Source organism: Spinacia oleracea, chromosome 6 (genome assembly GCF_020520425.1).
Source record: "Spinacia oleracea cultivar Varoflay chromosome 6, BTI_SOV_V1, whole genome shotgun sequence".
NCBI classification, from domain to species: domain Eukaryota; kingdom Viridiplantae; phylum Streptophyta; class Magnoliopsida; order Caryophyllales; family Amaranthaceae; genus Spinacia; species Spinacia oleracea.
In genome coordinates this window covers 15,079,824-15,093,579 of record NC_079492.1, presented here as the reverse complement: position 1 = coordinate 15,093,579, position 13,756 = coordinate 15,079,824, and the positions used below count along the sequence as shown (strand labels likewise).

The 13,756-nt window shown below is 34.9% G+C and overlaps 2 protein-coding genes across 3 annotated transcripts; both read left to right on the top strand.

Annotated features, from left to right (window-relative positions):
• Positions 1–3,030: 3,030 nt before the first annotated feature.
• Positions 3,031–9,527, top strand: LOC110777717 (kinesin-like protein KIN-14C). Of its 2 annotated transcripts, XR_008922932.1 has the most exons (18): positions 3,033–3,236; positions 3,344–3,589; positions 3,700–3,844; positions 4,238–4,347; positions 4,434–4,553; positions 4,653–4,856; positions 5,315–5,524; positions 5,609–5,683; positions 5,785–5,931; positions 6,252–6,390; positions 6,609–6,718; positions 7,074–7,235; positions 7,643–7,860; positions 8,167–8,248; positions 8,338–8,436; positions 8,533–8,637; positions 9,051–9,346; positions 9,381–9,527. XR_008922932.1 is itself a non-coding variant. In XM_021982309.2 (17 exons), the coding sequence occupies exons 1-17, from the start codon at positions 3,192–3,194 to the stop codon at positions 9,228–9,230; spliced, it is 2,397 nt and encodes a 798-aa protein (XP_021838001.2). In that variant the 5' UTR covers positions 3,031–3,191; the 3' UTR covers positions 9,231–9,527. The 2 variants fall into 2 exon arrangements, 1 of the variants encoding a protein (XP_021838001.2); XM_021982309.2 differs by having other exon boundaries at positions 3,031–3,236; positions 9,051–9,527.
• A 925-nt stretch (positions 9,528–10,452) lies between these two features.
• LOC110777718 (thioredoxin-like protein CXXS1) lies at positions 10,453–13,168 on the top strand. The gene is made up of 3 exons (XM_021982310.2): positions 10,453–10,672; positions 11,055–11,177; positions 12,831–13,168. Exons 1-3 carry the CDS (start codon positions 10,568–10,570, stop codon positions 12,987–12,989), a joined length of 387 nt encoding a protein of 128 aa, XP_021838002.1. The 5' UTR covers positions 10,453–10,567; the 3' UTR covers positions 12,990–13,168.
• Positions 13,169–13,756: the final 588 nt, after the last annotated feature.

Here is a 13,756-nt window from a genome sequence, read left to right as displayed (position 1 = left end):
ATGAGTCATAATCAGGGTTCATCAAATTCCCCTAACTTGCATTTCGAAATTCAAAAATACAACATGTACAATTTTACGAAAAGCAAAGTACAAATGTTTCGAAGAAAAAAAAACCCTACAATAGGATAAGGATTTATTTTGTGGTGTGAAGCTAACGAGTTCACACTTGACGATGAGTAAAATGAAAGGCTGAGAAGACTTGGGAAATTGTTCCTGCTGGGCATAAAATAGGGAAGTCAAGTCCTTTGTTCAAGAAATTGGTGTTTATAAGATGTGGGTATCTTTAATTTTTAAATTAGTTTCTTTAGTAATTTTGATGTTTATAAGATGTGGGTATCTTTAACTTTTAATTTTTTTCTCTGTATTAGTGATAAAAAAATTGTATGTTATTGCTTTGATGTTGCCGTTATTGGAAGATATTAGTTGCTGGGGTTGTTGGGGAAATAAATGTTGATTAATAAAGATAGTAGAAGGTGAAGCTATAACTAGAATTTTTATGTATAGATTATGCTGCTTCAGTTCAGTTTTACAGGTAAAGGATTAATCTATTTGTGGTATTTGCTCTTAATTTTTGAGTTTTATGAGTTCTATTAATGTTTATATAAGATGTTAAATGTTTTGGAATCTTTAATTAATGATGGTTGATTATATATACTTCGCATGTTGTAATTGATCAACAATTAATGAAACACCGACACGGTGCATGGATCAGAATTTATTTTATGTTGTTAACATAAGGCTTTTCCCTTTTTTCTGGTGGTGGGGGTGGTGGTAGTGGTGGGGAGGGAGGAGTACAAGAAAATACAAATTTCTTGGTGAGGAATAGTTATGTAAAAATTTATTGATTTTTATGCCCATTTCGTTGCTTAATTTTGTTAATTTCCTGTGCTTTTGACACTATTGTTAGCTGCAAGCTTTTGTTATGGTGATCAAAAGACGGTAAAGGTCATTGGTATTAGTGAATGTGTTGATTGTCAGTATAACAATATCAAGCACAACAACGCTTATGAAGGTATACATAAGTTAACGTGTTTTCATTGTACTGTCTGCTTCTCTTATATGTGTTTGTTTCTGATATAAACATGTTTTATATATGCAGGGCTTAGAGTAACCATTAACTACAAGCTTGCGAATGGTGAGGTGAAAACAAGAGTGAAGCTTGATAAAGATGGGAAGTTTGGAGTAGATTTTCTATATGGACCTATCAATGGAGAATCATTTTTCTGTTCATTTGTGTATCTCCTCATCAAATGGCTGTGGAAAAAGCTGTAGAAAGTTTTTCAAAGAGTTTGATTGATGAAGTTCATAAATGGGGTTAATGAAACAAAATTGGGGTAACTCTTAAGTATATGATGGAATTTTGGAATTTATATTTTGGTACTAAGATTTAGATTCTTTGTCATGTAAAGGCATGATTACTCTGTTTCACTATTTAGATATATGATCGTATAGTATAACCTTAATCTATACTAATATATTAAAAGGCGTTCATAAGATATGTGTCGCGTAAAACTCTCCTTATTACGCCATATCGCCACTATTAAGTATCATGGCATGTCATTGACAACCAAAAATCATGTAGTAAGGATTGAACACTAGACCTCTTGAATTAAAAGTTACAATTCTTACCATCCTAGCTAGCCACAATGATGTTACATCTTTCAATAAATAATACAGAGTAAAATATAACCTTTTTAAAATGAATAATAATTAATTAAAGAAAATAACGGAAAAACAAAAGGGAATTAATTACTTAACTTATAAATGTACAATTATTCTCTTCTCAGCTTCAGCTTAAACAACAAAAAAAACTTAGGGTAATGGAGTGTAATTATGAGTGCAGAAGAGGGAAACATTGACAAGGGTATAAATAATCAACTAATCATGAAGACCGAAGAGAACTCGACTTTGTTTTAATTTTCGGATATGGGAAGGAAGTTTATTGACCGGCCACTGATCTTGGAAATTCGATAATGGCACCACCTACGCACATATTTTTTTTTTAAAGTAAAACCCGGAGCAACGCACGGGCCATAAACTATATTTTTTTTTAAGAAAATTTTGTGAAACACTACCTTTAAGTTTGGTGGTTTTGTGAATTGCTACCTTATAAAAACTTTTTTTTATTTAATTACCTTATAAGTTTGGTTTGTTTGACTAACACTACCATTTGACGTTTTTCGTTAATGTTTTCCGTCGTGTATTTCTTCTATTCTTTTAAATATCTCTATTCATTTGTCATTTTGTGCAATTGCCATATTAAATAACCGTTGTAATGGAGTCCAAAGACGTAAAACATTAACAAAAAACGGAAAATGGTAGTGTTAGTCAAACAAACCAAACTTATAAGGTAGTAAAATATAATTTTCTTTTTAAAAGGTAGCAATTCACAAAACCACCAAACTTAAAGGTAGTGTTTCACCAAATTTCCTTTTTTTAAATATAAACTTTGTGAACATATTTTTTTATCTAATATTTATATTTAGTGGTTGTAATACAATTTTATGTTTTATATAATTCCGCACGCATCGCAAATAAGACTAGTATTATATACTCGTAAGTGAAGAGCTGAGGTTGTTTTAGTAAATCCACTTTTTATGTCCCCCTTAGATTACTAAAATACCCTCCACAATTAGAGAACGGAGAATATAATGACAATCTACCCAATAGGAATAGCCCAATTAAGCATTTTAATCAATATAGCCCCTTAAATAAATTATTACCATTTTAATCAATTTGTTTATATGCCTTCGGCTCTATGTAACTTATATGTTTCTTATATTCGCACACATCGCATCTATATTATATTTATATATGTTATTTCAGGTTTAAATGTAATAACACAAATCCGTTGTTTACGTACGTACACATAGCATGTATATAAGACTAGTAAAATAGAGAAAGTAAGAGAGAAATCGATTAATCTACTACTTGTAAACCTCGTTCCAGGCTTCCAAGAACGCAAAACGACGAGTTTAACTTCATAATCCAAATTAAGAGGGTCCCTTAAGAATCATAAGGCGCTGACAAAGTTTCAAATTTTGAAAAACTCTCCAACGTCTCTCTCTCCGCTCCCCTTCCCCAAATCCGCTCCTTCCCCCTTTCTGCAAAACCCTAAAATCAAAAATCAAATCTTCGAAATCTCTAATTCTGAACCAATTTCACGCTCATTTTCCCTCTCGTCATCATCAATGGCGCCTCGTAACCAAAATCGACCTCCCAATAGCTCTACCAATGTACTTCACTGTCACTCTCTCTCCTCATTTTCTGCCATTGAAGCTTCTTCTTATGCTTCTTATTGTTGTCATTTCACTCATTTTTTACCGTTTCTGTTTGATTGCAGAAGAAGGATGGCGGAGAAGAAATCCCTATTGATAAGCGCCGGAGAATCGCCGGAGGAGCGAGATTGGCAGGGCCCACTGCGGCGAGCAGGGCGAGGCAGGTGCTTTCCGCAGTCGGTTCCAACAATCAAGATACTGCTAGTGATACAGTATCTGTTGCCGAGGTTTCGGAGCATGTAGAATTTACAAAGGAGGAAGTCGCAGCGTTACTGAATGAGAAACCTAAGGGCAAAAAGTACGATCTTAAGGTTTGAACTCTGCATTGAACCTGAAATGTTATTTTTGGTTAATTGATTAAGGTGGTGTTGATAATTGAAGTTGTTTTAAGTATTTTGGGTTGCTTGATTTTGATTTGTAGGGTAATTTGGAGCAAGTTACGGAGTTCAACAAAAAACTCAAGCTTTGTTTAAAATGGTTTCAAGGAGTTGAACAAAACCTCAATCAGGAGCAGGAAAAGCTGCGGAATGCGTTAGATGCTTCGGAGAACAAATGCTCGGAAATCGGTAATTTCATTAACCCTAGTACATTGCTGTATCATATAAAATTCTGTATTGGGAAAATACCAAAGTAATCGGAAATTATCTGTAGTCTTAATTCATGATCACTTTGATAATTTGATTTAATTGCTTTTATCTGAGCTTTATCAGTATCAAACAATTAGGTCTTGATCAATTACAAATCTTAAAATTTTATCATCTAGGGTTTTATCAGTATCCAGCCTTTAGATGTGGATTGGAATCACCAATTAGTGGGACTCATTTTCGTTAGGTTTAATTTATGGATTGTCGATTTGTCAAACCCAAGTGTATAGTTTGGAGTTTGGAAAGGGAGAGTATGAGTGATCATGTTCACATTCTAACTGTTCATATCTAATTTAATATGTGTTATGGTTTTAGAGATTGGGAAGAAGAACAAGGAAGATGAACTTAATGCAACCATTGGCGAGTTAAGACATAATTCTGCAGCTTTGGCGGAGAAACTTTCGAGAGAAGAGTCAGATAAGCTGGTATGCTTAATTGATTTCATTAATAGTATGAATTTGTTTATTTTATCTTCAGTTCTTTCAAAATTCTCCAACCATGAAATGTGTAGGACGCGATTGAATGTCTTACTAGAGAAAAAGACGCGAGAGTTGCTGCGGAAAATTTGAATGCTTCACTTTCACTGGAGCTTGAGAAAACTAGGCAAGAAAAATTGACAGCTGACCAAAAGGTATTGTAGAGCATCTATAAACTTCTCTGTTGCCAGTTTGCCACAGGTTTATTGTGCTCATGATGTTTCTTTTGTCCTCTGAAACATAAAACTTTGTAGGTAGTATCAGTCAATGACATGTACAAGCGCTTGCAAGAGTACAATACAAGCTTACAGCAGTATAACAGCAGACTGCAAACAGATCTTGCAACAGCTAATACAACGCTTCAAAGAGTGGAGAAGGAGAAATCCACAATCGTAGAGAATTTGGGTACCTTAAGGGGACATTACACCTCTTTGCAAGAGCAGTTAACAGTCTCAAGGGTAAGTTGTTTGATGAAAGCTGGCTCCTTATTGCATGTGTTTGCGAGTTATCTGATTCAACTTTGATCATTATTATATTACTCCGTATGTGCCATTTCTTTTTTTTTTTTTTGGGTATGCTTACATCATTTTCTGTTAAATATTTCAGTATGCCTCATCTGTTATCGAGGAACTTAATATGTTTACATCAAATTTTCTTTTTCGCTGTCTTCCATGGTGATAGTTTAGGATGCTCTTGGTGTATAAATTTGTAGCTAAGAGTATAAGGGTTGTGAATATGACATCCCAGAGGTCAAACAATCTACCACTTTTCATTTCTATAGGTAGCAGGATAATTTTCTGTTCCTCTCAGTATTTTGTATGGTGAAGATGAAAGTAACTGAATTGGAGATTATTGTTTGTTATTGGATCGAAGTAGATTCATTTGTGTTTGATTTCGTCTCTTTGTATATTTCCAGGCCTCCCAGGATGAGATTGCAAAACAAAAAGAATCATTTATGAGTGAAGTGAATCGCCTGCGAGGGGAATTGCAACAAGTAAGAGACGATCGTGATAGGTTGCATTCACAAATACAGCTCCTAACTGCTGACCTCGAAAAGTATAAAGAGGCAAATGGGAAGTCTGTAGAAACATTGGATAACTTAATGACTCAGTCAAATGCCTTGGAGGTTTGTTACCTTGATATTTTGCGTTTAGGCTTTCGGCCAAGCTTTTCATCGTTTCTGAACGTTTTGTCTGTTCACCATCTGTAGGAAACTTGTGCTTCACAAAGGGAGCAATTGCGTATACTTCAACATCAGCTTGCTTCAGCCAATGAGAAGCTTAAGGTGAACATTCAGGACTTAGTTTGAGCTTCTGATGTACTCAGTACCATTCACCTTCTAGCCTGTACATTGAACACTTTTCACATTAAAATTGTTCTGTGCAGATGGCAGATCTCTCTGTTTCAGAAACTAGAACTGAGTATGAAGAGCAAAAGGAAATGATACGTCATTTAAGACAACGCTTGGCAGATGCTGAGCATCAAATTAATGAAAAGGAGATGTTGAGGAGAAAGCTGCACAACACTATTTTGGTAACAATTTTCTTGGAATCGATGAACTTTGTTATTCTGATGTTTTTTAGGGCAAAAGGAAAATGAGAAATATGATTATAAGAAGATGAGGTACAACAAAAAACACTGGAAATGAACCTAATCGAAGGAAGCTAAGGGAAAACTGTTTGCACGGCTTACTCTGAGTAGTATACAATTTGGTCATTTATTCTGATTCTGATGAAGTCCTATCTCTATTCTCCTTTTAATCGTGTTTTTTCCTTCATTTGAAAATTGTACAGATGTCTTCCTAGGTGATCGTAGTGAAATTTCTATAACCTTTTTCCTGCTTTGTGCTACAGGAATTAAAAGGAAACATCCGCGTCTTCTGCAGAGTGAGGCCATTACTTCCAGAAGATGGCTGTGCTTCAGATTTACCATTTATCACGTATCCTACCTCGGATGAAGGACAAGAACAGGGCATTGACCTCGTTCAAAGCGGTATGTTTTGAGGCGTTTGTATTTTGTGAAATGTTCCAGTCTCTTAGTGTGTATAGTCTACATCCTTGCTTTGATTTTCCAAATGTTTCTCTCTTCATTGTCAATGCTGAGGCGAAGAATTAAAATGGAAATTCACATTTCCACGTTGTTATACAGTAGAATTTATGGTCGAAAGATTGTAAGGACTAGTTTTACTGACTCCTTTCCTCTTTTTTCAGGACAAAAGTATGCTTTCACTTTTGATAAAGTGTTCACTCAAGAGGCCTCTCAGAATGATGTGTTTTCCGAAATATCTGAGTTGGTGCAGAGTGCACTTGATGGATACAAGGTAATATATTAAACGTTTTTTCTGTTTAAATAGAAGCATGAGATCTGTTGAATATTCTTGTACCAGAATTGTCTTTGGCTTTTTAAGGAGGTCTAAATCAATTTGTAGCTGTTAAGCTATTTTCATGCTATAAACAACGCCAGTTTCTGAAGTTATGTGTCATCATTGTTATTATAAATGTTGTTAAGTTCGTTGATCCTGATGTGCTACAGACTCTGTACTTCTGTAGGTCCGGAGCACTGAATTTTAGTGTTTTTGTGAATGCTCATGTTGCGTGGATCTGGTACTTTTGTATTCCTCTTGAGGAATTGAGGCATTAGTTTTAATAGGGAATGTCTGTTTTATATTTGGGCAGGTTTGTATATTTGCATATGGTCAAACGGGGTCAGGAAAAACGTATACCATGATGGGCAGGCCTCAGTCCATGGACCAGAAGGGGCTTATACCACGCTCTTTGGAGCAGATATTTGAGACTAGCCAGAGGCTCTCAGTCCAGGGCTGGAAGTATAAAATGCAGGTAAGCTAGTTACTTGGCTCTCTCCAATTCATGAATTGAAGAAATCTGAACAGGAGGATAGTAAAAGATACGTTTTAACATATTTTAACATATGCTAACCTCTAGGATTTGTAAACTGCATTGAGATATTTAGCAAGGTGACAATTTCTTTTAGGGATGGAGATGTAATATGTCAAAAAGTCGTGGTTTTATTTATTTCTCTCAAATGCATGTATTGGAGAAACTTTTAATAGCAGGATAGTATAAGATATGTATAACATATAGAAGTACTAACCTGTAGGAATTGTAAACTGCATTGAGATTTTTACTCACTCACATTTGCTGCAAACTGACAATTTCTTTGATGGATGGAGATGTAATGTGCTCGAGTTTTCAAAAGTCATGATTTTCTTTTTATATTTTTTCAGGCATCAGTACTGGAAATTTACAATGAAACGATCAGGGATCTGCTAGCACCTACCCGAACAAGTTGGGATGCAGCCCGTACCGAAAATGGTGTTCCAGGAAAGCAGTATGCAATTAAGCATGATGCAAACGGGGACACATACGTTTCCGATCTTACCATTGTTGATGTCTGCAGCTCAAAAGAGGTTGCTTCTCTTCTGCATCAAGCTGGTCAATGCCGGTAAGTTAGTTTGTTCTTTATGCTTTCTCTCTGTGTGCAAAAAGGTCGTAGAACTGAAAATCACGAGGGTGATGGATATTGAAAGATTCTTATCTCTCTAAATCTCTCTACTTGGAGGCTGGAGAAGGGACAGGAAACTGGATCCCTTCATTACCTTCCCCCAATCTATACATACAACATCCAAATAAAGGGAAATAGACATATTCGTGTTTTCTTGTTGCTATGCTTTATCTCTATCGCGAATCTTTTGCAAGAATAATTTTCTTTCTCTAGTTTGCTTACTGATTCCACCTTGTTATTTTCCAGGTCGGTTGGCAAGACACAGATGAATGAGCAATCATCACGAAGTCACTTTGTCTTTACCCTGCGGATAACTGCACAAAACGCGGTAGGTTCTTTTCCGGTGCCTTTACATCTTTATATCATTTTCTTCAAACAGTATGGCTTGTTCTTACATTGGTGGTTTGATTATTCCAGACCACTGAAAAGCATGGTGTATTAAATCTTATTGATCTTGCTGGAAGTGAGAGGCTCTCTAAAAGTGGGTCAACAGGTGATCAACTGAAAGAGACTCAGGTATTTATATTTCTTAGGAATTTTGTTTGGGTTTTATAGCTTTGAAAGCCACTTTGTTTGTAACTTGGGAAACCAACTTCTTTTTGCTATGATCAGGCCATAAATAAGAGCTTGTCTTGCCTTGCTGATGTTATATTTGCTTTGGCCAAGAAGGAAAGCCATGTTCCGTTTAGGAACTCAAAGCTTACATATCTTCTCCAGGTACAAAATAAGCTACTATTCTCATCTTATACATTTTGATGTTACCTCTTATTAATTAGCTCAGGACTTTAACTAGCCTACAAATTGACTGCAAAATACTTCCAGAAGGAAGAAACATAATCGGCTATGCATTCATTTGACCTATATGCATATTTTGTAGTTGACAAATAGAATTTGATATCATGTTTGTTATATCCTGTTTTTTGAAATAATTCTGAATACATTTTTCTCATGAAATCTGAATTGTCGTTCTTAAATTTGGTTTAAACTTCTGAATTGTCTGCACACATTTGGTTAAAACTTCTGAATTGGAGTTTAGGGTTTAGGCTTTAGGGTTTAAGATTTAAAACTTCTTAAATTCATGAATAATATTGTAACTGAATTAACATTAATATTTTCGTGTTGTGCATCAGCCTTGCCTTAGCGGCGACTCCAAGACACTGATGTTTGTCAATCTCTCCCCCGAACCATCATCAGTCAACGAGTCACTCTGCTCCCTCCGATTTGCAGCGAGAGTTAACACTTGTCAGATAGGAGTTCCTCGCCGTCAGACAGCTATAAGATCGGCAGATCCTCGATTAAGCATAGGCTAAAGACACTATCCTTTTTCTTCCCTCTCCTTTTTTTTTCTTAACATCTAATCTCACAACCACACATCTCCTGTTGGTTATATGTTTACTTGTAAGAAATATGTTCCTAGAGTGTATGGGTTGTAATCTATATCCACATAATCACATGATGAGCTTGCATTGGATTTGTATAAGCAGCTATAGGGGGGTTGCATTAATTGGTTATTCTGATGTATTGTAATATATTGAATCCGAGGGTAAAGTTTCCTGCTTGCCTATATTACCTGATTTAAATGGGTTTCTGCCTTCCTTTTTCTTGCATCCTTTCCTTCTCACATAATCTCATTCATGTTGCAAAAGGTCTTGCATGCACAAGTTGTACAATAAATTTATTGTACACCGACATATTTTTACCCAATTTTTTCTACTTTTATCCACTTTTCTCCAACTTTTATATTATTATTAAAAAGAAGTTGATTGATAAACATTTTAAAGGGTTAAATGATTAATTTATACATTATTAGTAATTTTGAAGAAATATTTTTTATTAAATTGAAAAATTTTATCATTAAAAAATAGGTAACTTTTACATATATAAGGGTAACCTTTAAACATTTTACGTTAACTTTAATTTTGGTGTACAATATTTATCGTACACCCCATGTAAATAAGAATTTGTGTACAAAAGGTCTTGCATGCACAAGGTGCACAATAAATAATTTATTGTGCACCAACATAACTTTTACCCAATTTTCTCTAACTTTTACTCAGTTTTCTATAACTTTTATATTATTAAAAAAAAATTAATATATAAACATTTTAAAGTGTTAAATGATTAATTTTATACATTATTAGTGATTTCGAAGAAATATATTTTATTAAAATGAAAAAATTAATTACTTAAAAGTAGATAACTTTTACATATAAGGGTAACTTTTAAGCATTTTACGTCAACTTTAAATTCGGTGTATAATATTTATCGTACACCCCATGTAAATAAGAATTTGTGAATAAAATATGAGTAATCTTTTACGGACGGAGTGATTAGTATAGATTTTTTACTTTTTTTATTTTTTTAGAGAAAAAGGGATTAGTATAGATTATCTTCGATAATTTTCCTAATTATTCCCAAAACAAAGCAAGATCACAAAATCTTTCTTGTAAATAATTTAATTAATCTGTGGGTCCACCAGGTGATTCGTGCTAGTCTCTTATCTAAACACAACAATAGTTCGTTCACATCCACTTTGTTGTTGGACTTGTTATTCGAAACTATCAGCTCAGCTGTTGTCAACTTCATTTTGATTCATTATATAATAACATTAATTACTCATCAAATAAAATTACCAAAAGAAAAAGAGATGGAGAGCCAAAACGAAGACAACAGATCATCAATGGTGTCCAAGGTGGAATCTAAGGATCAATGGGAATTTCTTGTCAACAAAGCCCAACAACAGAATTCCCCTGTAAGTTCATTTCTTTTTTGTCAACAAAGCCAAACAACAATCTTATACTGTGTTGTCAATTTACAGTTTAAATTATTATGTTCGGATTTAGTTATCACATTATTACTAGTTCAAATCCGGATAGAGGGATTATTTTCTTTATGCTGATGATTAGTTTTCCAAAAATCAAATATTTTTAATCATCATGGCTTAATGGGTAATGAAATAATTTGGGGTTTTGATATTTTCTTTGATTGATTTTTGGGTGTAATTTTAGAGGCAATTCATTTATCCAACCTCAGATTGATGACAATCAAATGGTATTATGGTAAATGGTTTTGGTAATTTATTTCAATTAATTTGGTTTTTGGTAATATATTGATGTTTCTATCATGTTATGCAGATTGTGGTTCACTTTGGAGCTTCATGGTGCATTCCATCAGTTGCAATGAATTCATTGTTTGAAGAATTGGCTTCAGATTACTCTGATGTTATGTTTATCAATGTTGATGTCGATGATGTCAAGGTAATATCTTTACCTTTGAAAAATGTCCCGGTTTTGTTGATTTGTTGTGGATTGATTTGTATAAAATGAAATGGTGAAATTTGATTGTATGATTTACCATATGGCATATTGGATGATGGAGTAGTGTTTTGTGCTAAAATTATTTACTGACCCCCAAAGAAATGGCGAAAAATGCCCTGGTTTTGTTGATTTCTGTGGAAATTTGATGGATCTTTAGAGGAAGAAATGATGAAATCGGATGGATTTTTAATGTCTTGTGCTAAAAATTATTTACTGACCCCTAAAGAAATGGCTAAATTTGGCATGTCAAATTTGATGAATATGATGTATTGGATTGTATTTTGATTCTCTTAATTACTCATTTTATGGTAATGTCAGTTAGGAAATTGTTGTTCTTGGGTAGAAGGTATGTGTGTAATGAGTAACTTAGTCCGGTTTTGGTCAAATTTTTGGTTGGGTGATAATAGGGCCTATCGTCAGTTGTTGTGTATTAGGGAGTATGAAACAGTTAATCATTGTCATTTTTAGTAAGTTTATACCCGGGTTGGTTTGTGTCCAATTCCGGTTGAATTCATTAGAGAGAATCTAATAAAGGCGAATTCTTCTTGTAACGAAAATAAAACCATGTCTCATGAAATGAAACTGGCTGGAAGTGGCTGGCTGACTGACTGCTTCTAGTCCCAAGTCCCTAACTTAAGTGTCATGTTAGGCTAGAGCTGTAAAAAACTGACCCGACTCAAAACCCGGACCTAAACCGACCGAAGCCGTAACCGACTATGACCCGAAATTTTGGTAAAACAGGTAATCCGAAACCCGATCCGTACCCGACCCGTAAAAACCGATAATCGATTTTGACCCGACGTTGTATGCCCCGAACCCAAAGTCGACACCCAACCGAAAGATAACCGATAGCCGAACTGATCCGACTGAATAATGATCCGAGCCCGATTCGATACCCGACAATGACCTTAACCCGATTTTTACCACATAACCTGTTATGACTTGACTTGTAGAGTAAATATGTTACGCTTGAATATTTTAAGATGACTAAATCAGATATTGAGACGATCTTAATCCGTGTCCGAGAGTGAATCCGGCTTGAATTTGAATCGACCCAAAAATTATCTGATCCGAACTTGACCCAATTCCAGATATTAACCGATTCAAACCCGACTATATAAGACCCAAACCCGAAATTGAACCCGACCCAAACATGACTCGACTCGAACCCGACTTGTACCCGAAATGGGAAAAAACCCGACATGACCCAACCGAATACCAACCCAACCTGCACCCGAGTGATAAAGTGACCCAACACAACCTGACCTGATCATTACCCGAGACCCGAGATGACCCGGACCCGACCCGATGACCTGTTTTGACAGCTCCATGTTAGGCACTACGGATTATTACACTGGAATTTGCTTATCTATGGCATTCATAACGCCTTTTTTTAAAGTTGATTAGTCAAGATTGTGAATAATGCTTAAGAGTACCTGATTGTGATTTTGATATTTTGTATGTTTGATATGCTAGCAGTGGTAGTATATATGCTAAAATCTCAATATTTAGTTTGCAACTGAACAAAAACTGGTTGATCAGTCTGTATATTTATCAAGCTTGCACATGTTGTTTTTGGTGTTTCAATTTCAGGAAGTTGCTTCAAAGATGGAAGTGAAAGCTATGCCAACCTTTTTACTGATGAAGAATGGCAGTGTAGTTGACAAGCTAGTTGGAGCGAACCCGGATGAGATAAGGAAAAGGGTCGGAAGTTTTATTCAGACCAATGGTGGCGGTGCATATATGGCCTAGTCTTTTTGTGTGTTTCATGTTGTACATTTTGTGTGCTGTCTAACAGCTCTATATATGTTAAAAACAAATACATCAATGTATGGCCATATGGGTATGTAAGATTAACTTGTTAATTACTACGAGTACATGTGTTTATGTTTGCCAACATTTTTACTGATGATCTGCTTTGTTTATTTGAATTATCTTGGCTTGAATCATAGTTTTTGGATTGAAGATTTTGGCTGTCAAGCTGTTAGTATCTGGCGTCTCCTGCGTTTTTTATTTTTATTTTTATATTTTTTTAAGAAAAGGTACACATAGCTATGGTCTCCCTATCTCAGGGAGACGAGATAATTGTCATATTTTGCTTCAGTAGAGAGTATTCATAACAATAAAAACTGCAGAATCATTCTGATTATAGTAAACATGCAGGACTTCAGAATTCAGATATCAGTCACTACAGTTACCAGTCTACCAGCAGTTTTCATATTACTAGCAAACTTCTTATAGTTCCTTCTATTCCGGTTATTGAATTTTGCAAAACAATCTCCATGCTATGCCTCGAGTCTTTGATCAGTCAACAAAGAATACAAGATGTTGCACTCTCTCAACATCTGCATATAGCCATCTGCATTTAGGGCCTGTTTATTAGGAATTATATAGTATATAGAATTCCTCGACTTATGTAAAGTTACCTAATGTTAACAGGTTCATGTTTTAGGAGTTTATGTGGTGTTAGGGTTGTGTAACCGTGTATTATAAATACGTCAATAATAATATACGAAAGG

What these genes read in the sequence shown, in the direction of transcription:
- LOC110777717 (XM_021982309.2), top strand. Translation starts at nt 3,192, where the DNA reads ATGGCGCCTCGTAACCAAAATCGACCTCCCAATAGCTCTACCAAT. An exon ending in AATTGACAGCTGACCAAAAG is followed by an intron (nt 4,554 to 4,652) that starts GTATTGTAGAGC and finishes AAAACTTTGTAG; the next exon opens with GTAGTATCAGTCAATGACAT. An exon ending in GCTGGAAGTATAAAATGCAG is followed by an intron (nt 7,236 to 7,642) that starts GTAAGCTAGTTA and finishes ATATTTTTTCAG; the next exon opens with GCATCAGTACTGGAAATTTA.
- LOC110777718 (XM_021982310.2), top strand. Translation starts at nt 10,568, where the DNA reads ATGGAGAGCCAAAACGAAGACAACAGATCATCAATGGTGTCCAAGGTG. An exon ending in CCCAACAACAGAATTCCCCT is followed by an intron (nt 10,673 to 11,054) that starts GTAAGTTCATTT and finishes CATGTTATGCAG; the next exon opens with ATTGTGGTTCACTTTGGAGC. An exon ending in TTGATGTCGATGATGTCAAG is followed by an intron (nt 11,178 to 12,830) that starts GTAATATCTTTA and finishes TTTCAATTTCAG; the next exon opens with GAAGTTGCTTCAAAGATGGA.